The sequence below is a fragment of the Oryctolagus cuniculus genome, chromosome 9 (assembly GCF_964237555.1).
Source record: "Oryctolagus cuniculus chromosome 9, mOryCun1.1, whole genome shotgun sequence".
NCBI classification, from domain to species: Eukaryota; Metazoa; Chordata; class Mammalia; order Lagomorpha; family Leporidae; genus Oryctolagus; species Oryctolagus cuniculus.
Window position 1 is genome coordinate 74482950 of NC_091440.1, and position 26966 is coordinate 74509915.

Sequence of the window (26966 nt, forward strand, 5' to 3'; positions counted from 1 at the left end):
ATAATAATCTGTAATCTGTAGCTAATTACATAAAGTTTATTTCCATTAAGTCTAGTCTATTGAGGTAAACAGATATACTCTACATGGAAAGAATTGATACCATTACCCTGTACCACCACCAATTAATTAGATATGGAAAAAAAACAAAGTCCTACTCCAGGAGAAATAACTAATAAATTCATGGGACGAATTTAACATAGGAATCTAAATTTGATAAGAAGAAAGGCACAGGATCTACAATTTTGAAAAGCTTATTAAAAAATAAGGGACCTTAATATTCAACAATATAACTAAACACAGAATTATAGGAGAAGGAAAGGTCATCTGGTTTCACATTCAACCAATCCATGACACTGCTCCAAAGGTGGCATGTCTGCTCGTGTCTGCCTTAAACATCGCAAATGAATGAATCTCTTCACATTTTTGATGTGTACTGTGTCTCATGGACCAGACTTAGTACTTTGCATACATGATCATGTTTGTATTCATAATAATCTCATGAAGAAAATACTATTATTTCCATTTCACAAGTGAGAAATAAATGATACCGAGCAGCTCAGCACAAGTCTCAGTTGCTCCTCTTCCAGTCCAGCTCTCTGCTGTGGCCCGAGAAGGCAGTGGAGAATGGCCCAAGTGCTTGGGCCCTGCACCAGCATGGGAGACCAGGAGGAAGCACCTGGCTTCTGGCTTCGGATTAGCACAGTGTTGGCCGTAGCGGCCATTTGGGGAGTGAACCAATGGAAGGAAGACCTTTCCATGAACTTTTGAATATACATACATATATATATATATATATATGCATACACACATATACATGTTTATATACATAATATACATATATATAAAGGACTTATACTTAGCCATGTTAAGTATAAACTGTTAGGATCCAGCTGTTCTGACTTATTTTGGGCATAATGTTCTTGATGTGTATATCTATACTTACAGAAATGTACATGCACTGGCATACACATGTACATGTAGCCTACAAAGTAAAAACTGGATAAATTTCAGAAAGTTAATGTAGATTAAAAGTATAAGAATATAATTAGTTCTAAGCACTCATGCAAAAATGAATATTTTAAATACAGTAAATATAAAAATATTTAAAATGTTTTTTATACCCTGTGAAGAAGAGTATTATAAAAATGATTAACTTTGGTAACTGTGACAATCTGTATATAAATGCCTTACAGTACAAATATATCAGAAGAATTATAGTAACCAATTCTGGTTATGTACAGACCTGAGAATTTGGGCCATGTTTCTAAAGTTTTCTTTCTTGGGAATTATACTGAAAACTGAGAAGATTATGAAAGCAACTTGTGACACCTTCAAATTAATTTACCTTTTTAAAGAATTTATTCGAGGAGCCAGCACTGTGGCACAGCAGGTTAAAGCCCTGGCCTAAAGCACCGGTATCCCATATACGCACTGGTTCTATTTCCGGCTGCTCCTCTTCTGATCCAGCTCTCTGCTATGGCCTGGGGAAGCAGCGGAAGATGCCCCAAATCCTTGGGCCCCTGTACCCACGTGGGAGACCTGGAAGAAGCTTCTGGCTCCTGGCTTTGAATTGGTGCAGCTCCAACTGTTGCAGACATCTGGGGAATGAACCTGCAGATGGAAGACCTTTCTCTCTGTCTCTACCTCTCTCTGTAACTCTGTCTTTCAAATAAATAAAGTAAATCTTAAAAAAAAAAAAAAAGAATTTATTCGAAAGACTCGTTAGTTAGGACATGCTTGTTTCATACATTACAATGTATTTAAATTAAATGTAATATATTTAAATGTATTTAAATAATAATTCAATTAAATCTTAATAGAATTAAATCATAACACTATCTCATTGGTTACAATGTAAGAGATAAAGGTTTTCAGAATTGTTGTTTCTCATTGCTCAAATTGTATTCATTTCTTACATACAAAAACTAGTACCTGCATGTCATTAAGTATTTTTTTTTTATTTGACAGAGCTAGACAGTGAGAGAGAGAGACAGAGAGAAAGGTCTTCCTTCCCTTGGTTCACTCCCCAAATGGCCACCATGGCTGGCGCTGCGCCAATCCAAAGCCAGGAGCCAGGTGCTTCCTCCTGGTCTCCCATGCAGGTGCAGGCACCCAAGCACTTGGGCCATCTTCCACTGTCTTCCCAGGCCACAGCAGAGAGCTGGACTAGAAGAGGAGAAACTGGGACTAGAACCCAGCACTCACATGGGATGCTGGTGCCACAGGCACAGGATTAACCAAATGAGCCACGGCGCTGGCCTGTCATTAAGTATTTAGAGTCATTCTACTATATAAATGCACAGCCTCTATGGATAAATGCCTGGTGGAGAAATGACTTTGTAAATAGTCTATTTTCCTTATTTATAAAATAATCAATAGCCAGAAGGCAAAATTGCTTAAAAATGAGAAAAGGGGCCAGCATTGTGACACAGTGGGTTAAGCTTCAACCTGCAATGCTGGCATCCTACATGGGTACTGGTTCGAGACTCAGCTGCTCCACTTCTGATCCAGCTCCCTGCTAATGCACCTGGGAAAGCAGCAAAAGATGGCCCTAGTGCCTGGGGCCCTGAATCTACTGGGGAGACCTAGAAGCAGCTCTAGGCTCTTGGCTTCACCCTGGCACATCCCTGGCCATTGTGGCCATTTGAGGAGTGAGCCAGCAGATGGGAGTTCTGTCTCTCTCTATATATAAATCTGCCCTTCAAACAAACAATCTTAACCTTAAAAAGAAAAACAAACAAACAAACAAAAAACTAGTGAGGAAGAAAAGAATTCCTGCAACATGAATGTTTTTTATTGCACAAAACTCAAATATTCAGAATATAGTTCCACCTCCATTTAAAATGAGTTATTCACTTCTGCTTATAGTTTGGATTACTGAAAAAGTTTAAACTTTTCTTTTAAAATGTGGAAAAGTTCAATCAAGTAGTAAACATGTCCAAAACCACTTGGAAAATACGTCATCTATAAGTCAGTTTCCTTAAGACATAAACAAACTCCAGAAAAAGCAGAAAGAAGTCTGATTAATAATGTAGTTTCAATTAAAAAAAAAATCCAAGTATACAGTCATTTGTCCTTTTGATTTCAAGAAATGCTTATCACAAGCAGAGCTCTACTGCCCTCTGTTGTCCCAAGAATGTAACACAATGGAAGCTCCATAACCGCACAGCACTCCCAAAAGTACTGCGAGGCAGTGATCTCAGCAGGCTGTCTCCACTAGGCAGCACACCTCCACGGCAGAGAAACGCTTGGGCACACACCTTCACAATTCTGTGGTCTCATAGCCTTTTGTTGAATGAAATTAACCTTATTTATTGTTTCAAAAAAGTTTTTAAAATGTTATTATTGCTGAAAATATACAGCAGAGAATGAAACAAAGCTATATAAATATAGGACATGGTTTTATTTTTATGATATGATATATATTTTGGTGAGTTAAGAAGTAAAAATCTGAGATTTCCAGTTTGAATTTTTTAAAGATTTATTTTTGAAAGGCAGAGTTACAAAATGAGAGAGGAACAGAAGGAAAGAGATCTTCCATGCGTGGTTCATCCCCCAAATGGCCACAATGGCCAGGGCTGGGCCAGGCCAAAAGTAGAAGCTAGGAGTTTCTTCCGGATCGCCCATATGGGTGGGAAGGGCCAGTACTCAGGCAATCCTCTGTTGCTTTCCCTGACCCATTAGCAGAGACCTGGATTGGAAGTAGGGTGGCCAGGACTCAAACGGATGCCCATATGGGATGCTGGCATTGAGTAGCCTCTTAAACTGTTGTTCCACAACATCAGCCCTAAAAGTTCCAGCGTTGATGCTGGCTTTCCAAGTTATCTTGCTCTCAAATTCAAAAACATTTAAAACCAGTAAAGCCAAAACAGAAGTTAGAATGTTACCCTATAAGCCTTACAGCTTTTATTTTATTTGTTATTTATTTGAAAAGCAGAGCAGAGATTTTCCATCCACTAGCTAACTTCCCAAATAACTACAACAGCCTAGGCTGAGCCTGGCCAAAATCAGGAGCTGGGGACTCTCCCATGTGGGTGGCATGGACTCAATTACTTGAGCCATATTCTGCCCCCCAGGATGTCACATTAGCAGGAAGCTGATATAGGGAGTGGAGCTGCGACTCAAATCATAGCATTCATTTACCTGTCAAGTGACCTAAGCACAAATTATATGGATCCTCTTTGTTTACTCAGAAAGTATCCAAGTTTTCTATGATCAACAAAATTTTGTTTTACGGACTTAATCTTATAGCGGAGGTGAGCATAGATACCTATAGTTACCTTTGAAATACTCCCTTCTTCTACCCCAAGAACAGACTTAGAAAGCAGAGGCATAAAGAGGTTCTACTTCTAATGCTTAACCACAATTAGCTACTAATACACAAAGGCAGCCACACTGTTTAAATTGTCCAAGCAATGTCCAGCAATATTGAACAACAGCTTACACTTCACAGATGTACGCAGAGGGGGATATTTTCTTAGCACCAAATGTGATTCCAGTATTGCTGAAATTCTTTAATGGAATAAGGAATTACAAACTGTTTTTATAACAATAAAATTAATCTTTAATTGGAGAACTGGATAACATTGACTTTTCATTCCAGAATTTTAATCTATATTTTTTTAAATTACAAAGTATATTTCCCATTCATTTAACCAATTAATCCAAAGGAAAAAAATACTATGATTACAAGTATGCTGTGAAACAAATACTTCACGTAAGTTACACAGAAACAATATTTTCAGAAAGCTTTATAGAAATCTGGTATAAAACAAAATTAAATAAAACATTTGTTAAATGAAAAAATCAGTCTAGCCTACATTCCTTCACAGAGGCACTTGCATTTCTTATCCTAGCTTGCCAACAAATAAACTCTCAAATTATTTTTTTTATCTTAACTGCATAAAGTACATAAGTGAAGTGTTTTATAAAAAGCCATAAACATAAAATTAAGGCCAACCTGGTCCTTGTGTCAGGTAAACAACATACTGAGAGGAACTTTTTATTAATAAAAGTCCTGTAATATACCTGGAGCAGGGATTCAAAGGGCACATACGTACCTATTGCAGATCTGACCCTTACAACACAATGTACCCATGCTACTGGAAAAAAACTTAGCCCACTGTGGCACATTCCTTTCAGGAACACAGGAATAGGGTTTCCTGTGGATAGATTTCACTCCCTTAACCACACTGAGATATGGGCCAAGCATTAACATACAACTTCTTTCCGGTTTGGAAAGCAGACTCCAGGCACCATAGGTGATGAGCAAAGTTAGCTCAAGATTTCTCAACTGCTACACAATTTACAGTAGAGCAAGGGGGAAGACTGATAGGAGAGACTGCTATATAGCAAGGTTCCACCAAAACCAAGAACAAACTAGAACAACTGGAAAAACAGGGTCTTAATTGGGAAGCAAATCTTCAGACCAAGAGGAGAAAAATGTAGAAACAGAAAGTCAGAAAATATTTAGTCACAATAGTTCAAAGAGTTTGGCACATCCCCATACAAGCAACTCTCCTGAAACTTCACTAAGGTACACACATGTCAGGAATAAACTAAAGTTGGAAGAAGCACTGAGGAGAGGCCCTGTTTTTACTGCTACCTTTAAAAACCATTCTGGTTATGTTTAAGAACTCCTCCCAGTAAAGTGCTTAGGCATATGGCATAAGTCACTTCATCCTCGCATTTTAAAGGTTTCTGTTAAGCCAAGGGGGGCTGGTCAGCATTGTGGAGTAGCAGGTTGAGCCCTGCCTGTAATGCCAGTATCCCATGTGGGTGCTGGTTCTAGTCCCAGCTGTTCTACTTCCAATCCGGCTCCCTGCTGATGTGCCTGGGAAAGCAGTGGAAGACAGCCCAAGTGCTCGGGCCCCTGCACCAAACTGGGAGATCTTGAAGAAGCTCCTGGCTCCTGGCTTTGGCCTGGCTCAGATCCAGTCACTGTGGCCATTTCAGAAGTAGACCAGTGGATCGAAGATCTCTCTCTCTCTCTCTCCATCCCCCCCCACCCCCCCTGTAACTATGACTTCCAAATAAATAAATAAATCTTTAAAAACAAAAAACAAAAAAGCCAGGCAAGGCTTCAAAACAAAGGCTAAAAGCATGGCTCATTCTCACAAGTTGAGAGCCTTCATACCTTCTCTACTTGGAAGCAATTTTTTCCTCCTGGTCCACTAAAAACTCCTCCTTAATTTTCAAGTCCAAGTTCAGACTTGTCTAAGTCTTCATGAGTCCCTTGGTCAAATGCAGTGCTCCTCTTCTGGAAAGTGCCACTGCACTCCTGTGTTGTTGTCACTATGCTGTGACTGTCCGCTTGTCTCCTCAGTGCACTGTAGGCAACTCAAACAGCACAAAATTTGCTTCTCCATCTTTGAATCTTCAGGACCTAGTACTCTGTGGATACTCAAAATAATTAACAGCCCACCTGACTTACTTTCTCTCAGTGAGTTCATTTTATGGAAGCTGAACAAACTGGACATCAGCAGGTGTTTCCATGACATTCAATAAATTATCTTGTGAACCCACTTTAGTTCCTACTGTTTTACCTGGGAGAATTCATTCACCAGACCAAATAACTAGCTTATAATCGTAGTCCTTCTTTATGACCTCATTCTTTTAAGTTACACCCTTATTGGACAGGCAAAGAGACAAAGAAAGCAGAGACAGACATGGATAAATGGCAACAGAACAAGAAGAGAAACAGATAAGAGAGAGTACCCATTGTATGGGTTCACTTCAACACCTGCATAGTCAGGGCTGGTCTGAGTCTGGGGATAAAGCAGGGAACCAGGAATGAAATCAAGGTTTCCTATGAGTAGCAGGAACCCACTTACTTGAATCATCACTTGTGGCTCCCAGGTTCTGCAATGGCAGGAAGCTTAATTCAGAAGCTGGAGCCAGGATTGAATCCACATACTCTGATGTCCTAACTCCTAGGCTAAACACCTTCCCACAATTCTTCCTTTAAATAACCTCATGCACTCAGAAGTAAGACTAAGTCCCAAGAAAGGCAATAAAAACATGATTGTTAATAACATTAAAAACAAATCTGATACTAGATCAGGAAAATGTAAACAAATTCTTGTGCTTGAATATCATTTGTAAGCACTTAATAAAATTTAAGAATCTAAGAAAGATCCACAGTAAAAACAAAAAATTATGATCCAAATCAAAGAACATAGCCACTCCAAGGCACATACTTTTGTACTTGTTTTGCTCCAATTTCTGCTACATAGATTGCTCCAGTCTTTCTATCAACTTCTAGGAGATGTGGTAAAACTTGATCTGCCAGTTGGATTGTGCTGATCACAGAACACATGCCAATGTCTCCCACTGGGGGTGCTGCCACAATTGAGAGCCTACTAAGATTCAGCTGGGCCACAATCAAGTATTTTTCATCAGGTGTAAATCTATGGAGAAAGAAGTTTTACATAATAAATTCATACAAAATAAACATCAATCAACATTCTTATTCCCTACAGTGCTAAATAACAGGAGGCACCTACTTGCGGAATGATTTAAGAATTTAAGTTTGATCTAAATCTGTTTATGAGGGAGTAAGTGACTGGTGGTAGAAATGGCCAAAGATTAGTTTCAATCTTTAAAAAATATCAATATCATAATACTACACACAATAAAACTAATGGACAAGTTGTATTAGGCTGTATCTGATACTACAGACTCAGGCTGATTTTGATGTGTTTAAAAATTTAGCAAATATATCTCAAGGATAAAGACTGTAGGAGAGGATTAGCATACATTTTTTTTTCCTGACACTAGAATTCTATAGAACACTGGAAGTTTAGTTGTTTTCACTTTATCTGGTATTGAAAAACATCAGGTAGCAAATTTCTCTTGTATTCTTCTACTTTCCTCTGCTTAAAATGACCAATAACTATTTTAAAATACCAGCTGGCTCTTCAGAGGAAGTAACACAAATGGACTAAAACATCATTTCAAAATGCAAAGAAACAATACCTGACTGCAGAAGGGCCCTCTTGTACGAAACAATTATCCCATGTTCCTAGCAACTCCCCAGTCTCTTTGTCAAACACTTGGATTCTTTTATTTCCTCGGTCAGCAACCCATACCTAAGAAACAAAACAAAACAAAACAAAGGATCAACTGGAAAAGATCCAGAATATGAAAGGAAGGAAAAATGAAAGGCAGCGAATGAGTCTGTGTTTTCACACTGGAAGGGATTCAACTTGACATGGCGCAGCCATTTTGGTCACAATGGCCATCTTGCCCTTTAGGCAACCCTGGAAGTCACTGGAGCCCTACTGGGGTAAATCAGGTCAACAGGTAAGTGGTCAGGCTTGTCTTGCCAGGTAGGACCCTGGAATGCCCCTTATCTAATGCTTAGAATGGTATTTCTTGAGAAAGTCCAGATATATTTAGATTAGCAATGGGCCAACTTTGTCTATTAAAGCCTCTCTTCATTGCCTTGACATGGAGCCCCATATGTCTTGAGGCTGCCAAAAACCATACTTCTGTCCAGGAGTCCACTTATAAATTAGTCTCTGTCATTGTGGATTTTCTGTTTCTTTGGTTTCCCATACCTTCCACTTTAGGTGGCCAGTTCGTACACATTAGATTTTTCTAAAATGAACACACATAGTCTCATGTAGAACTTAGAGGATCGCAAGGAAGAAGATATTAAAGGCCCCTGTCTCAGATGAGGAAACACTAAAGTTCAGAAAGGTTAAATGCCACATCTGAAATGTACTCAAGTGGGACAGCTACAATATAAATGGCCATCTGTCTTAACCAAAAGCCTGCAATATACTACATGTGTATGTTAATGTGTGAGCAACTAACAAACAGGAGTACTCCACCAGAATGCAGAGGATCGGTAGGTATTTATTCCAGTAACAAGCATTCCCTTTCACTGAGCACGGTGCTGTTGAGTCCTATCCACCTCCATCGTTGGGCCAGGCAACAAAATAAAGACTAGCAATGTTCATCCTCAGGAGTTCAGGAGAGTGGGGGAAGTGAGGCATTCATTCACACTGCAATCTCAGTAAACTTATACCTGCCATTACCATGGCGTGTTCAAAGTGCTGAATCACTTAGGAAGGAAAGCTGGGCTAGTTAAAAACACCTAAAGTAGGGTAAATAAGTTTAAAGATTTATTTATTTATATGAAAGGCAGAGTGACAGAGAGAAAGATAAAGAGATCGTGCATCTGCTGTTTCATTCTCCAAATGGCCCCAGTAGCCAGGTGTGGACCAGGCTGAAGCCAAGGACTCAGCAACTCCACCCTGGTCTCCCACATGCTTGACAGGGGCCAAAGTAGACGGGCATGTTCTCCTGCCTTCTGAGGCAGATTAGCAGAAGCCATACTGCAAGCAGGGAAGCCAGGACTCAAACTGGTATTCAATACGGGATGTCAGCTTCACAGGATAAACCACTGCACCACAGTGCCAGCCCTGATAGGTTTACTTCAGGCTTGTTAATAGGCCAAAATGAGTCATATAAATGACATTTCATGTACTGTATGTATGCAACCTATGACATAAACAAAATGAAATGTTTTTTGATGATGATGGCCTGAGTTGTAGAGGTAGGAAAGAATGAGCTTACTGGAGAGGAGGGCTCTCACTCCGATGCCTCTCACCCTCGTCTTCAGGCCTGTAGGATTTGCTGAGTTTCTGGAACCAAAGGCTATTTCTTCAGGGTAACCCTACGTACATCTTTGCCAGGGCTTGCGAATGTTAGCAGCCACTGAATTCCTCTCCAATAAGAAACAAATAAAGACTCATTATACCGTTTGAGAAATGTTATGGATGATTACTTAAGGTAGTTTCTCAAGGTCTCCTCCTGATGTATGATTCTTTACTAAGGGTGAGTTTCCTTGAAGATTTTAGGGTTGCTGTCTCAGAAAAATGACCAATGAGAAAAAAACAGTTTATACACCAAGAATGAATGGCGATGCTTAACACTGTCTTTTCTAGTCAACACTCAATGGGTTTTGATTATGGGAAATCTTGTTTAAGGGACAAGAAGTCTTTAACTCTTGAATGAATGAACTTTTCACATAGGGCTGTCATGATGACTGAAGGAGTTAATCATATAAAATGCACAGACAGTGCTGTTCTTATGAAAGCACAAACATATAGAAATTAACATTCTTACTCACTCAGTAATGTCTGTGAACTCTCATCAAATGTTCTCTAAGACCTCTTAGAAAGCCATTCCTCACCACTGCTTACAAATCTGTGTCTAGGTCTTGCCAGCTATGAAATTTGACCTTTTTTCTTGGCTCCAAGTAGTAGTAATTAACTAAGCTCCATAGTGTTAAGTCTGCATGCTAAGTTTCTAGTTTCCAATTCACACACAAACTTCACATGGTCAGTTAACTTGCTATAGTAGAGAGGAAGATGCAACGGATTTAGTGATCAAAACACTGTCAACAAAGGAAGCCCAATCAAATTAGAATGTTGCTTGCTGAGAATCAGAAGTAGAAAAGTATCAAAATGTCTACTGGCATTAAGGCAAGTACCCATTGTGCATCAAGACATTCAGTCAATTAATGAATGCTTATGACTACTGGGTGTTAGGCACTAAGACATAAAATGAAAGAGAATCAGTTCTTGAGTTCATACAGCCTACACACTATTAAGGGAGATGGACAATTAAATGATTATAACATAACATGATAGTTACATAAGGGAGAAATGCAGACCACTGAAGAAAAACAAGGAGAAACTGATATAAACAATTTTTGTGGGTGCTTGATTTGGGGAAGACAGAAGTGATATCTATGCTGAGAAGGTGATTAAAAGCAAAGAGGTAATAGTAGAAAAGACAGAAATTGACTGAAATTTGTTGGTTAAAGCTTTCTGCTCCCCAGAGTGGAGCTAGTGATGAGAATGAGTCGGCTTACGAGGCTGTCTTTTCCAAGCTTCCAAAATTAACCTCTCTCACCTTCCTTTTGACCAAGACAATTTTTGTTGTTGCTGAGAACTGAAATTGTATTTGAACACAGTTTTTCCAGTAGTAGGGAAAGCTGTTATTTTTCCAGGTGACTTCATGTCTGAATCCATTATTTGTTCCTTTGGTTCTTAAGAGATACAGGATATCTATTTTGCTCATTTCTGCATATTTAGGAAACCTCTTCACTACAAGACTGAAACATCTGTAAGAGAGCATGTGCACATTCCCAGCCCCACAGGAACTGCCCAGACATACCTACTAATGTACCTCATGATCTATCTATATAAGCTCAGATATATATGTGTAAACCATGATCCAGATACACATGTCCCTCAGCCCCAATACACCTAGACTCACACACACACATTCGGACACACAATCTAGATACACTGAATTTTTACCCGGCCAGTCGAATCAACTGTAACACTGTGAGGTATATTGAACTTAGCAGGCCCTGAGCCATTTTCTCCTCGCAGCCAAAGGATGCTGAAATCTATAAATGGTAAAAAATATATGGTCAGAGTGACATATAGAATGTCTAATGCATTTGCATGTTACATTTGGAGACAGCTGAGAAAAACTATTTAATTCTATTCCTGGTCAATTTAACTAAGCTTTCCTGGCATCAGGTTTTTGAACCTACTTATTTGCCTAATTCCTACGCTTAGAAAAGTCCTCTGCCTCAAGCAATTTATCTACTTTCATCTTCACCTGAAGTTTTCATGCCGGCTTCAAACCATTGTTTAGGGCTATGCCATGCCCTCACTCAAGCTGGTTCTCCTTCTCAATTTGCTTGTGGTATTTCACTGGGATGATCACTAACATTATGTTTCTGTTGTCCGTCTCCTTGAATCCCCATTGTAGGGGCTGAACTGTGGAACTCTAGAAGTTTTCGCAGAGTGCTATCCCTTGGTCCCTGTGCATGTGACCTTGCTGGGAAATCCTTACAAGAGGAAAGTGGAAGGTTTGAGACACAGAGGCACACAGCAAAGAAAGGGCCATATGAAGACAGAGGTAGGGTGGAGTTATGCTGCCTTTAGCCAAGGACTCCCTGAACTACAGAAGCTAGAAGAGCCGAGGAAGGAGTTTCCCCTAGAGCCTGCTGGGGAAGCATGGCCTGCCACACAGATTCTGACTTCTGGATTCAAGAACTATAATTCCTGTTGTTCAAAGCCATCCAATTTGTTGCAATCTGTTATGGCAGCCACACGCAATTAATATTCCCATATTCAATCTGACTCTTAAATTTGACTGTTTCTTTCATAAAATTATTTGGATTCCTGTTTGATTCCACCCAATCTCCCTTTAACTGTTCCCAACTGAATCCAGTTACTAAGTGATAAATAGACCACAGCCTCTACGTGGCAGTCCCCGGAAATACATCCTGACACAGTGTTGAGTTCTGTAAAAAAAACTCTGCTTCCATAACATCACTGTCCCACTAAAAACACCTCAGACACTTTATGGGCAAAAAATAGGGCTTCAAAAATCCTCCTACATGCTCTCAGGGACACTCCAAATCTTATTTTCCACTGCCCAAAAAGCGTATTTTCAGCTACTTTTCTGCTAACGACTTCTTTGGAGCTCGCAAGAGAAAGCCTCCATGGATGCTCTGCCCAACTCCCTTTTCTTCCAATAAAACCAACCCAGCTTAAGAACCACTTCCTTCACGATATCTTGTCCTATTTTTCCAGTCAATTTAGTTTCTCCTTCTCCTAATTCCCATGTTGCTCGAAGAATCAATACCATAATTATGTTTAATTGTTTTACCTATAGCAATGAACCTGAACCTACTGATACCACTGAGAACACCGAGTCGAACACGCAATAAAGCGTTTGCTATCAATCAGCTTGCAGGATCCGTGACACTGGGATTCCAGGTTTCTTTTCTTTCTTTCTTTCATATGCACGCATTTCATAAATACAACTTTAGGAACATAGTAATTCTCTCCACAGTACCCGCCCTCCCACCCACTCTCCCACCCCTCTTCCACATCCCTCTCTTGTTCTCCATCTTATTATTTTTTTTTTACTAAGATCTATTTTCATATAATTTTATTTATAGAAGACTAACTCTATTCTAGGTAAAGAGTTCAATGCTTTGTAGGAGAAGGAAAAAAAAAAACAAAAAACAAAAAACCTTTTCCTCAACAGTCCAGACAAGGGCTTTTCAAAGTCATTGCATCTTGAAGTACTTTGGCTTTTTTTTTTTTTTTTTAGAAACTTAGAAACTTAATTACTTTTAAAGAAGAACCCAAGAATGATACATCTTTCCTGAGCTCTTAGAATAACTATAAATGAGACATAATAATCTCCTCCACTTAATACCCTAAATGAAGTAAATCTTTGAGAACAAGTTTTACTACTAAATCTCATAATCCAACTCTTTTAGGACAGAGGTCCTGCATGGGAAGTTAGCACACAGTGACTCTTGTTGCTAATTTAACAATTAACACTCTTATGTATGATGTCAGGGACCACCCGAAGCTCTTGACATGAGCTGCCTAGGCTATGGAGGCTTTTTGGGCCCACAAACTCAACAAAGCAAAGGCAAAGTGGAAGTTCTCTCCTCCATTCAGAGAAAAGTACATCCTTCTTTGGTGGTCACTTTTTTCCACTGGGGTCTCACCCACAGACATCCTTCATGCATAACATTTTTTGCCAGAGTGTTTTGGCTTTCCATGCCTGAAATGCTCCCCTGGGCTTTTTGGCCAGACCAGAATGCCTTAAGGGTGGGAGTCTAGGTTTCTAACTTCTTTCTTGATTGGTTAGGATGCCCACTGATATCCTGAGATCATTGCAAATTCTCATACTGCCTCCAGTTCCTTTCAGAGGAAACCCCTAGCTTTTGGTGCAGAATAAGCAGGCTTGTTATCAGAATCAATTACTGTTGCCAATCTCACCCACCTGTCTTCTAGTTTTCTCTTGATGACACACTTTACCCTTTACACATAGTTTCACATACAACACTGTTACAACATTATACCAAATATCAAACAAATCCTATCTGAAAAACATAAATCTTATAATAGTATACAAAATTAAGCCACACTTACCTTGGGACAATTTGATCAACCTGTTATTTAATCCTCCATCTCCATCCACAATGTAGATATCTCCTGTGTCCTCTACATATAATTCTGCAGGATTATCAAACTGCAGAGGATTCAAACCGGAGCCTTTTTTCCCTGGGGTGCCCAAGACTTGAACAAGATCACCCAAGGAATTGTATTTTTTAACAGTATGACCATATGATCCTGTAAAGAAAAGCATATACACCACCATTGCATAGTCACATTTTTCAAGAAAGTTGGGAGTAAAAATCTGCCAGAATTAATACTAATCAAAGACTGGTAGGCTCAGATAATTAAATATTGTAACTGACAAGTAATAGAGCTTCTTATGTTGCAGGCAAACTCGTTCATGAATTAGTCTCAGCTACTTCAAAATAAGTTGATTCTAAATTCTAAAAAAAAAAAATTTGAACACATTCTACAGAAAACTCATGTTAACAAATTATAGATGCACTAATTTCTTATTTAATCTTTTGCACTTGAACAAGCACTGCTTATTAAAGAAAATCAAGAGGGAATTGTAAAAAAGATCTTTTATTTGAAAGTGTTACTTCAGTTATTCACAGATAGATCTTAAACATCAGTAGGTTAATAAAAAATTCTCTATACTACCAATTTTTAGCTATTTTTTCTCTCAGTGGAAGCAACTCATTTACTTTTCTTTCCTAGGAAGGAAATTATCTTCCCAATCACTAGTGCCTTACTTTATTAATTACATTAAAATTTCTTTGAATTACAATGATTTTGAAAGAAAAAGCATAAAGTAGAAAGTTATTAAATAAAAAATCATAAAGCAGTTAATAGAAATCAACATGAAGGCATATAAAAAAACTGAGAGGTGTTCAAAGGATGAACTGGAAACACTGAGCTCACCATCAATAAAGTAAATCAGCTTGCCTTATAAGTCTATCTTTGAACATGTATTTATTATTGTATTTTCTTTGGAAGTCTGAGCTAAATAGTGTGTATAGCCATAACAGAACATGATATTATTAAAGAAAGTGACCCCAAAGCTTCTGAAGGATTGGCAAAAGGGATAGACTAGCAGGAAATAATGTGTTTTGTAAATGGCTGACTTGCAGTCATATTTTCATTAGAGGACATTTATTCCTTTGAAAAATGGGAAGAAACATAGAAACTATTTTCAGATCTGTGGGTTGGAAAGCAAGCTGTGATGGAAAGAATGAGGATATCGTCTGTGCTGTTTTTATTTCTGGCAATCAGTGAAGTCTACAAAAAAGATCATAAGAATGGAGTGAATTAAAGTAAAGGACTTTAGCAGTACTTCTGAAAAATAAATAGTGAGAAGAGACAGATTTCATCATAGTATTGCAATGAACTCAGAAATAATCTAGGATTTTAACCAGAACCATACCAGCTAAAATACTGCTTGAAATAAATGGGTTATCAGTTGAGACCAAGAAATCTTCTGGGTTTTGAGAACAGACGTGGTAAAGGCACTACTTAAAAACTAGATCGCATAAATTCTTTTTTTTTGAGACCTCATTAGTTCTAAAGGCTGGTATCTGAATTAGCAGAATGTCCTTCAAACCCAGAGCTTAACTGGGTCACAGTCATTAATGCTGAGTCCCTAAGGTCACGCCAGACTGTAGTACTGCCTTGTGTTAAGCCACAGTACAGGTGAACTGCCTTCCCCAAATGCTTTCTTCATAGTTATAAATTCAATCATTTTCACCACTTTCTACTAAAAATACTTGATGGTGGGAAGATTTCAGACACATTGCAGTGGAATTTCAAAAATGTGATCACCGATCTATACAAAATTTGTGCTCAGGGCAACAAAACAATCTCAGTCTCTCTCGAAAGAGAAACGGTGAAGGAAAATGACTGGCAAGGATTGCATTCATTTGCTTCTAAGATCACTGTTTTATCTGGCTTCATAGGAGAGACACAGACTTATCTAATCAGAAGAATAAAAGATGCTTTTAAAAAGTCCCTCAGCAAGTTAAAATAAAGACCAAATTAACTAGACTTCTTGCTAAACTTCTTGATTCTGTAGAAGTATGTGAAGATTTTTACAGACAAGCTTGTATCATGAACTATTAAAGAAACTGCAATTAGATTGGGCAACTGTGATTTTAAAATGTACCAGCAAGAACAGGGGCAAAGATGTGATTTCTAGCAAGATAATTGAATAGACATTACTACACATACCACTTCCTACATCCGTGATCCAGATGGACTGTTCGTGTGGTGTACTGGCTGCAAATATACCATGAGGGGAGTCAACTGTGTAATTCCAGGCTCGTAGGAAATATCCATCCTCTGTGAACACTAATACCTTTGGGATGTTATCCCCTCTCTGAAGGTATACAAAAATAACTGCTTAGATAGGGTAGGTTCTAAGGAGCAGTCATCTTTATTGTGGCTTAGGGAAACAGAAATTAAAGGTTAATCGACAAACTTAGTAACTTTTAAAATACCACCTTCCAAAATCTAACAATGTCACATTCAAAACCAAACTACTGACTTGAAAACAACCCAAAAATAAGTTACAAAATCAGCACAGTGCAACAGGTAGAATGTGGCTTCCTCTGTGTTCTAACATACTATAAATCCCTGTTTATTTACCTGGGCGACGTAAACCAATCCATTGAGGGAGTCAACTGCAACACAAAACGTTGTTCCAGTGAAGTATTCCGAATACTTGGGCCAACCCACATCCAGCCGGTAAAGAATTTCCTTAGTGTTCCAGTTAACTTGAAAAGAAAGTTTCCTAAAAACCTTAAGAAAATTCAAGAAATTAAGATTCCGTTTTCCCTCTAGGTAGGAAAAGAAGAGGGGTGCGGGCTTGGGTACGCAGTGTTTATCTGCAGCATGCATCGACAACTGGATTGCCAGACTGAAATCATTCCAAAGAAACCTGCTTATCCATCTAAAGGCTGAGACGACCACAATACGAGCCTGCAGATTGAGGCTGGAGTAGGAGCTGGGGAAAAAGAGGAAATAAAGGAAATGGTAATGGACTGCATCCAAACTAGCGCTCAGACAAGCGGGAGAGGTGGAGAGGGAGCCCGAGCCCAACACGCCTCGCCCAAGACTGGCGTCGCCTCCCAGCAAATACACCCGCCGGTCATTCAGATCCTCGTCACCCAGCTCACCGGAGAACCACAGATGTGGAAATGCAAAACCAGCAACGCAAACAAGGTGCAGGCGCCGGCTACGCACACCCAGAATCTCGCCATGACCAGACGACGAAGGAGGAGATGCGCCCGCAGGCGGCTGGGGACTTCCGGGATAGCCGCGGGCCCGAGCCCCTCGTCAATGCACAGGGGCCCTGCCCTTCCCAAGCCCCTTCCTCCAGGTCACCCTCACTGCAGGCGCGCGTTTTGAGAAAGAACCGGAGCGGAGATAGCGGCGAGAATCACCCACGCCAGCCCAGACTCCCGGCAGGTTCTCGGGTCCCCGCCTCCCTAGTCAGGTGCTTTGGTAGATCCAGTGACCACGCCTCCGTGTCCTCTGGGCGGTCCTCGCCGCGGACTTCTCCCGCCCACCAAGAAAAAAAATGGGGGCGCCCTCAGAAAATGCCTTACCCGCTCGCAAGTCATTCTTTTAATTCAGGTTGAACAATCAACATATTGCACACGGAATTCCTGTCTGAAAGACGATGTGACACTCAAAGAAATCACTTCCGGGCTCTGAAACGGACTTAAGCCACATCCTCTCCGAAGGCATCAGGCATCTTTTGTAGATGCCTATGTTCCCACATCAGGCCCCCTCTCCTGGCTCCAAGGAAAGAGCGGCCCAGGCTGGCGGCGCGGAGTTGATTTTGCTGCGACGCGACGCGCTTTAGAGAAGGTCCCCGTGAGCTGGTGGGGGCTATAGGGGCAACCCGGCAGGCGCCTGGCGGTTTACAAACTGCGGTGTTCGGGAGTCCCCTTATGCGAGGCTGTGTCCCCCTTCGCCCGGCTCCCGAAGCTGTCTGGCTGCCGGCCCGCTCCCGGAAACCTCGGCATCTGGTAACAAAGAGCCTGCCGGGCCGCCTGCTACCCGGGCTGCAGGATTCCGGAGTCGGGCTCAGAGGCCGGGGTGGGGGAGCGCGACCCAGGCCATGCGTCCGGGTTTGTGACGGTGAGGGCGAGGCCGGCGCCTTCCCCCCTGCAGCCCGCGGGGTTCGGGGCGCAGGTGCTTCTGCTTCCCTGACGACTTGCACCCGGGAAAGCGGCTTCACGCGCATCCTCCGGCCGTGCCGGCCGTCAGCGACAGGGCAGGGAGGCTCAGCACCGGCTACTGAGCCCCCGGGTTTGTCTGCGGGACTCAGAGGACCCGGCTCTTCCCCGAGCGCCCTGAAGCTTTGTGTAAGAAGCTGAGGAAAGTCTGACGGGAGTGTTTTTAATAATAATAATAATAAAAAAAAAGTTTTCTAAGTCTCAGTTTTTGGAAATTTTTGCGGACTTTGCCATACTCTACCTCTTCGCCTCCTTTCTCTTGCTCTGGGTGTCTTTTTTTCTCCCCCGCTATAAACATTTTTACTGGCCGCGGAGCAGACGAGAGATGGACGTTTTGTAGTTGAAATTGTAGCTTACAACCACGAGAAAGTAGGAAAGATGGACAAAAAGTCCTTTGAAACGGTGCTGGATGAAATTAGAAAGGTAATTATTCTAGATTCCTTCAATTATTCTACGAGATTCTACTGTTTATTCTCTTGGAGGTACTGTGTGTAGATTGCACAGGATATGGGTCGTCGCATTGCCAGGTTGGTTTGCATTTTCACGTGGAGTGTAGGCATTCGATTCTTGGATGCATTTCGCGTTGCAAGTAGAAATTAAGTTACGTTAACGCTGAACTTGAGAAACCGTGTTGTGGAAGTTATGTATCCTAACTCTCTGAGTGAACCAGGCTGCAACAATTTTCGGAATGTGTTACAATATCTCTAAGGACAGAAAAAAAAATGTTACCTGTTTGGACTGAAAGGAACTGGCATTGTTGCATCGACACCAGGTGCCTGGCCTAGGCCTTCCGGGCGATTCCTACTTACTTGCATTTACATAGTCGTCAGACCCTTGCCAGACCAGAAGGGAAGTGACACCGTGTGCTCTGATGGTTATTTCAGTTCATCAAGTTATTAGTAAAATTGTATCTGGCCTTGCTCTTTTACTGTGTTTTTAACAATTTTTCTTTTCATTTTCAAATTGATGCTCCGTTTTTCATATTTGATGACAGTGCTCTTATTTGAACAAATATCTGTTTTTGCAGAGCCAGTTTGTTCTATTAAAGTGTGAAATGCAATGGTGGCTTACTAATTGTATACTTAGAATTTGTCAGTTTGTGAGTTGATTTTTGTTCACTGCTGATGAGAGAATTGACTAGCAGATTTCTACATTTGGAAGATAGAGTGTCAGTTTGCATAATCCCTCCCTTCTGTTGACAGAAATGCCACATAGTAAATACTAATGACTAGAATAACACATTTTCCAGAGATGAAACACATAAGATGGCAACTTAAATCCATATTTCTGGTCAGCAATCAAAGTATGTCTTTTGTTGGCTTTACCAATTGATTAAAAACATTCCATCATCTTGATCCCTTAAAAATAAGTTAAGTATGAGTGTTACTATTGACTTTTCATTTTAAAGATGTGTTTGTTTATTTGAGAGGCAGAGTTACAGAAAGGTGGAAGGAGAGACAGAGAGAGAAGTCTTCCAACTGCTGGTTCACTCCCTAAATGGCTGAAACGGCTGGAACTGGGCTGATCCAAAGCCAGGAGCTTCTTCAGGGTCTCTCCCACACTGTTGCAGGGGCCCAAGCACTTAGGCCAGCCTCCATTGCTTTCCCAGACCATCAGCTGGGAACTGGATCAGAAGTGGAGCATCCTGGACTGGCGCCCATTTGAGATGCAGGCACTGCAGGTGGAGGCTTAACCTACTATGCCACAGCGCTGGCCCCTGAATTTTTTTATGTTTTCAAAGAATTACTTTTAGATTTTGTGTATGTAGGTCCCTTTAATCTCTTTTCCTGATTGTCACCATTGGATTTTAGTTAAGACTGTTAATTTAATGCAGTGGCCTGTAAGGAGACACTAGGAAAACAGGAAGCAAAGGAAAGGAAAGGGGACAGGAATGTTGACTTTGTTAATCAAAAGTGAGATACTGAGTTACATGAGTTAGGGGGCACTTATTGTGTGAATCTGTTCTAAACACCTTCCCTGTGTGATATGATCTTTTAGCAACCCTTAAGGTAGGTACTGTATTCCTATTTTTTCCTAGTCTCTGAGTTAACTCAAAGTTACCTCTCTGGCAAGTTGTGGGGAGCAGTGTTCAGACTGTGGTGTGCTGGTGTGCCTGGGGGTACAGCTGGGCCTCTCAGGCATTGAAATAATTGAGACATCACTTGGTGCCAACACAGTGCAGGATTTGATCCAGAAGCTTCCTTCTGACTGATCAGTAATGATAAATGGTAATCAAACTCATAAGAGTACATTATCCACCCACACTTCATCTGTGAAAGCTAAGCTGTTGAGCACCCTGGAAGTTTTTACTTCTCTGGTATTTTTTCCTAGTATAATCGTATATATGAGAAGCACAAATATAATTGTTTTGTAGTTAAAGCAAAGAGATGCACTGATTTTTCATGGTTAGTGTTTGTCAAGTTCTGATAGCTACATTCAGCAAATATTTGCAGAGGGAGCATGTGTGATTACTGTTGGCCTTGATAGTGCTGTATCAAGACTGTGAACTTCTCTGTGACCCTACTTTTGATGGATTCCATTTAGTGACTACCTGTTGTGTGTCAGATCTGATGTTGGCTGTTGTTACGCTCCCTGTAACTCTTTGAGATGGGTAGTGAATGAAGTTCCCTCTAATGGGTGAGGAAACTTTCAGGGTAATTAAAATGCTTCTCAAAGGCTGCCAGCCAATGGCAGATGCAGACAATTTAGGACCCTCATGCTTCGGGGTTCTTGTATCCCGGAACAAGCACTGAGAATCTCTACTCGACATTGTGTATTCTTGTTCCTTTATCAGAGTGCATAACAGGTGCTCAGCAAGTAAGTCATGATTGATGTCCCATACATTTGATGTTAACAGTGACAATTTGGTTGGACCTGCTGTATTTCAAAACTCTTAACTACATTCACAGGAATTCTATATGTACTCTCTACTGATGTTGAATGCTATCAGTTTCCATTTTATTCGTTTTCTTTTTAGGAGAGAGTAGGGAGGCCCAAGATGTGCTCTTAACTCATTTGTGTTACAGTGGGACCCTGGAAAGGTAAAATGTCGTGTCACTATGCTGACCTTAGCAGCCTTCTGCAAGGCAGGGCTAAAGGAGGCCATATTGTTGAGTGGCTTCTACCGTTCTGATGATGTATGCATGTTACCGTGCTGCTCCCATATGTTAACGCTGTGTTTCTGTATCTTTTCAGGCTGTTTTGACGGAGTACAAATTAAAAGCAATTGAATATGTGCATGGATACTTCTCTAGTGAACAGGTATTCCTCATATTTTTCAACAAGGATTTTCTTTTATATCAGTGTTCTGCTTAATGCTGACCTGCTGGTTAAATTCAGGATTGCTTTTACTTTTTGCTGTCTTTATTCAAGAACTTAAGAAGCTTTCAGCTTTGGGAGAAAGTTTTACAGAATTTATAATTCAGGAGCATTTTATAAAACAGCACAAATTCACCACAATAGCATATTCTAACGTGATTTTCAAATCTAGTGTCAAAACATTTAAAGTGTTTTTCTTTCTGTCCACTATACCAACATTTTTTGAACTTTTAATAGGAAACTTACTCAAATATGTAAAATTTTATAAGATAGTGATTGCAAAATTCAGTACATAATGTAAAAGAAAATGTGAATAATGAAATATATTTGATGAATCCCCTAAATAAAAATTAAAGAACTAAGAAAAAAGCATATGATGTCTAATAAGTTGTTTAAAACAAGAATAATGCCTTAAGCATAATACTGTAGTGAAACTTTGATTCAAAGCTTTTCAAAACTTAAAAAAAATTTATACACACATATGCACAAATATACACATATATACACACACATACACAACATGTACACATAAATATTAAGTTCAAAATGCTTGTGAAAATAGAATTAAACGATAATTGATTTGGGGGCAAAAATATATGAAATCTGTACATTACAAAGTGTTTTCAAAAGTTTTTGAAAAATACTCATTTTTATAAACGATGCGTGTTTGGTATTATTTCTTTATTTCACGCCAGTTAGCTCCTCCAACCTTGCTTTACAGAATAATTTAAACATTACCACATTTGCAGGAACTCACAGTAAAATACTTAATTAAGTCAGGATTTATGGTGCCTCCCATCCCAAGAAATTTTTTATGCTTTTCTTTGTGGAGTGTACTTGGAGACATAGGATCAGTGTAGAGTGATCATGTAGAGACTTAGGGGTTTGGGCTTGGCACCCTCCCTGCTCGCCTCTCGCCACCTGCATCACGCTGTCTCCCTCATTCCTTGGAAGTTTGCTGCTGATAGTAAGAGTTGGAGAGCCTGAGTATCTAAACTCAAAACAGTGCACTGGTCAGAAGCTGCTGTGGCAATTCATGGCAATTCTTACATGTTTAGGGAATGCAGCTTGGGTATATCATGCCTTCCAGTTTCACGTGAAAGGGTGGAAGTTAGCGGACCTGTGTTAAACCACACCCTCATACCCTGTGGTTGATTAAAGCTGTATCAGTTCTTCATTAATATTTTAAAACTGTCCCATTCACCAAATTTCTCTGTATTCCTAAGCTGACATTTAACTCTTTCACATACTTTTTAATGTTCCTTTTTTTTTAAATTAGGAAACTTTTTCCTGTTTTGTAAATTTTTTGTTTTGTAGACCAGTGCTGTCCAACAGACCTTTCTGTGAAGTTGAAAGTGTTCTCTGCACTGTCTGTTGTGGAAGCTATTGCCTCATGTGGCTGTTGAATACTTGAAGCATGGCTTGTGCCATTAAGGAACTGAATTTTTAAAATTTTATTGGATTTTAAGTGATTTAAATGTGTATAGCCATGTATGGCTGTTCTTTTAGCATGTTTAGAGTCTAGTGTGACACTGATTAGCTGGGCCCCGGTTGCACAGAATTCCAAGTACTGAAATAAATCCTAGAGAAATGTTTGCAAACACCCTGTCATTAGAGCTAAGTTAGTCTTTGCTTTCAGGTGGTTGATTTACTGAGATATTTTTCCTGGGCTGAGCCTCAGTTGAAGGCAATGAAGGCATTACAGCATGTAAGTAACTTAACTTTCCTTAGAATATAGAGTTTTAAGTATTTTTAATTCCCCCAGTTTTCGATAATTATCTCAAGTTGTAATTTTTGTCCATCAGAAAAGCAAATCCTAAATTTTATTGTACTTTGATTATTCAGTAGCTATGTTGAAAAGCAAAACTTTCCAAAATATAAATATAAATTGTATATACTATACTATTAAATTGTACACCACAGCATCCTGGTGGGCAAATTGGAGGAGGAAAATATGGATTGACAAGCAAAATAAAAGATTGGAATCCTCCAGTGTTTTTATGCTTCTATTGTTTTTTTTTTTCTTTTTTTAGATTTATTTATTTATTTGAAAGGCAGAGTTACAAGGAGAGGCAGAGAGAGATCATCCCTCTGCTGTTTTATTCCCCAAATGGCTAGACTGAGCTAGGCCAGAGCCAGGAGCCAGGAGCCAGGAGCTTCATCTGAGTCTCCCATGTGGGTGTAGTGGCCCAAGCACTTGGGCCATCTTCTGCTTTTCCATGTGCATTATCAGGGAGCTGGATTGGAAGTGGAGTAGCCGGGACACGAACCTGCGCCCATATGGGATGCCGACATTGAAGTGGCAGCCTAACCTGCTATGCCATAATGCAGGCTCCAAGGAACTAGTTTTATTTAGGAGCATACGTTGCTTAATAATGGTGATATATTCTGAGAAGTGTATTGTTCTGCATTTTCATCCTTATGCGAACATCCTGTGAATCAGAAGGCTAGGTTGTCACTAGGCAATATCATCATGAGACCCCAGTCATATATGTGGTCCATTGTTGTGGAGTGCAGGACTAAATGTAATTAATTTAAATAGGCTCCAGTGCCTAGTGGCTACTGTGTTGTATGGCTCTGCACTAGAACCTAGATCAAATTGGATATCTGACTGTAGAGGAAAATATTCCAAGTATTAGGTGTGGTTGGCTTTAGTGGAATCGGAGAAAGATCTTTGACTTCCTGAAATGCCTAAGAAGGTATTTGGGTCTGTTAGTACTTCTTTCTCACCTTCTCTTTAACGATTTCTTTTTTTCTTCACAAAAGAGTTACCTTTCAGTTCTCTGGGGTGGAAATCTTTCTCCACCTTTCAAAGAGACAATGCTTTGCTCCTGAGAGAGGGAGAGCAAAGCAAAGAGAGCTTCTCTAAGAAATACATGTTTTCAAAATTTTTATTCATTTGAGAACCAGACAGGGCCCCCGTGTGCTGGTTCATTTCCCAGATATCCACCATAACCTAGGGTGGGCCAGGCTTGGGCCCAGCCGGAGCCAGGAGCTGGGAACATAATCCAGGTCCCCCATGTGGGTGAACTCAGTTTCTTGAGCCATCGTCACTAACTCCCTGGGTCTGCATGGTCAGGAAGCTGGAGTCAGGAGCCCAAGTTGGGAATCAAACCCATGCACTCTGTTGTGGAACACAGGAATCTTAACTGCTAGGCTAAATGCCCACTCTCAGCTTTTATAGGAAATATTGATGAGGGGTTGACCCTATTATATCAAGACAGCAAGCTCCTCACAAAGCTGTGAGGCCAACTTGCCTGTCTGCTTCTTTATAATTAAAATGCAGAGGTGAGAAGTGTATCATAGGACAACTTAATATACTTGTGAATTAAATTAATTCTGACCTTTTTTAAGTCAATCTGATTTGACAGATTGTTTTCATAATTACAACCTTCTGTACCAATAAGGTTGCATAAGGAACATTTCCATGAATTAAATGCGCTAAATTAGTAGTTCCAAGGTCCTTCCAGATAGTTATATGAGGGTGCTTCAAAATACTTGTGGACAAATGAATTTTAATGTATGAGTTTATTTTGGTACAAAAAGTTTTTTTTTTCATAATTTGTATGAAATGTATATTAAGAAAAAACTGCATAGATTTCAAAATATTTGCACCAAAATAAGCATCTTTTAATTCCATTTTCCATGGACTTTTTGAAGTACCTTTGTATTTAAACTTCTGGTAAAATCTTTGGGTATCAAATTAAAAACATGCAAAGGGGTACATAGTTGTATCAGTTCTTTGGATGATACATTAATAAATGCATTGAAAACTACTGCTCCAAGTTTCAGAAACTATTGGGTGTTAATGCTAACCAATCTTATTTCTTTTTTTATTTTTTATTTTTATTTCATTTATTTATTTTTTTGACAGGCAGAGTGGACAGTGAGAGAGAGAGACAGAGAGAAAGCTCTTCCTTTACCATTGGTTCACCCTCCAATGGCCGCCGCGGCCGGCGCACCGTGCTGATCCAATGGCAGGAGCCAGGTACTTATCGTGGTCTCCCATGGGGTGCAGGGCCCAAGGACTTGGGCCATCCTCCACTGCACTCCCTGGCCACAGCAGAGAGCTGGCCTGGAAGAGGGGCAACCGGGACAGAATCTGGCGCCCCGACCGGGACTAGAACCTGGTGTGCCGGCGCTGCAAGGTGGAGGATTAGCCTAGTGAGCCGCGGCGCCGGCCCCAATCTTATTTCTTACATTAACTTTTCTTTTGAATTTCCTTTACTGTTAACATAATTCTATGACATAGAATAATCTTCTGGATGATTTCTAAAAATGAAGGTACGCTAGTCAAATAATTATGTAACATTTTATGAGTGTTAGATTGCCACAATGTACATTACTGTGACTCTTAAATAAAAGAAAGCTTTGGGGCCAGCACTGTGGTGTAGTGGGTGAAGCTACTGCCTTGCAGTGCCTGCATCCCATATGGGTTCTAGTTCCACTTCCAGTTAGACTCTCTGCTATGGCCTGGGAAAGCAGTGAAAGATGGCCCAAGTGCTTGGGCCCTTGCATCCTATGGGAGACTCAGAAGAAGCACCTGGTTCCTGACTTTGGATCGGCTTAGCTCCGGCCGTTGCAGCCATTTGGAGAGTGAACCAACAGTTGGAGGACCTCTCTCTGTCTGCCTCTGACTCTGCCTTTTAAATAAATAAATCATTAAAAAGAACAAAAAAAAAAAGAAGAAAGCTTTGCAGTAAGGAAAACTGTTTATCCCTATTTTTTCCTAGCCTATCAGACTAGAATACCTGTGTCGCTTTGTCCTGTGTGACATCATTTAGCACCATGCACCACTCTTTGGGAAAATGCTAGTGATCTCTGACACACCTGTACAGGAATGTAATATTTTTAACACCTCAAGCAATTTAATCTCCTAAATATATAAATATCACCTTTTTATATGACCTCTCTGAGCAATGTATTACTTATAAATTTATTTTACGCTATAGGGAACACACTGAGAAAAGTGAATTTTAAAATGAGCTTGAGGGCTGGTGTTGGCATCCTGTATTGGAGTGTTGGTTTGAGTCCCAGCTCCTCTGCTTCCATTCCAGCTTCCTGCTAGTACATACTGGGACTTATCAGATGATGGCTCAAGCACTTAGGTCTCAGCCATCCACATGAGGGACCTGGATGGACTTCTGGGTTCCTGGTTCTAACCTGGCCCAGTGCTGGCTGTTGCAAGACTTTGGGGAGTAAACCAACAGATGGGAGATCAGTCTCTCTTTCACTTTCTTTAAAATAAAAAATAAGCAAAGAAAGATTTTTGAAAAGTGGGCATAGAATTTATCTACCATCTAAAATGGTGACATTGAAAGTAGAAATATAATTCACATATTTTTAGAACTTCTGTTTGAGTTGCTGGGGCTTTTGAGGAAGTAGCTTTTTCTTAAAGTGTGAAATATTTCACCTAAAATGTTTTATATCAAGGGCATTAACTGTA

The 26966-nt window shown here is 40.1% G+C and overlaps 2 protein-coding genes across 2 annotated transcripts in view; one reads left to right on the plus strand and one right to left on the minus strand.

Annotated features, from left to right (window-relative positions):
- Positions 1-4540: 4540 nt before the first annotated feature.
- Positions 4541-17528, minus strand: NHLRC3 (NHL repeat containing 3). The gene is made up of 7 exons (XM_008274498.4): positions 17135-17528; positions 16605-16757; positions 16188-16335; positions 13995-14195; positions 11340-11431; positions 7978-8090; positions 4541-7409 (listed from the first exon to the last, which is right to left on the minus strand). Exons 1-7 carry the CDS (start codon positions 17216-17218, stop codon positions 7169-7171), a joined length of 1032 nt encoding a protein of 343 aa, XP_008272720.2. The 5' UTR covers positions 17219-17528; the 3' UTR covers positions 4541-7168.
- Positions 17529-18390: 862 nt separating this feature from the next.
- Positions 18391-26966, plus strand: part of PROSER1 (proline and serine rich 1) — a 32715-nt gene continuing 24139 nt past the window's right edge. The window contains exons 1-3 of the mRNA XM_002721091.5: positions 18391-18625; positions 21398-21463; positions 23160-23228. Coding sequence (XP_002721137.2) covers positions 18581-18625; positions 21398-21463; positions 23160-23228 — 180 coding nt within the window. The 5' untranslated portion in view covers positions 18391-18580. The remainder of the gene's footprint in view (positions 18626-21397; positions 21464-23159; positions 23229-26966) is intronic.

Bases quoted from the DNA above. Each gene is read 5' to 3' on its own strand.
- NHLRC3 (XM_008274498.4), bottom strand. From the start codon at position 17,218: ATGGCGAGATTCTGGGTGTGCGTAGCCGGCGCCTGCACCTTGTTTGCG. The intron at 14,196-16,187 runs GTATGTGTAGTA...TTTTCTTTACAG, and splicing joins GATCACGGATGTAGGAAGTG to GATCATATGGTCATACTGTT. The intron at 7,410-7,977 runs GTATTGTTTCTT...CTTTCTCCATAG, and splicing joins GAGGGCCCTTCTGCAGTCAG to ATTTACACCTGATGAAAAAT.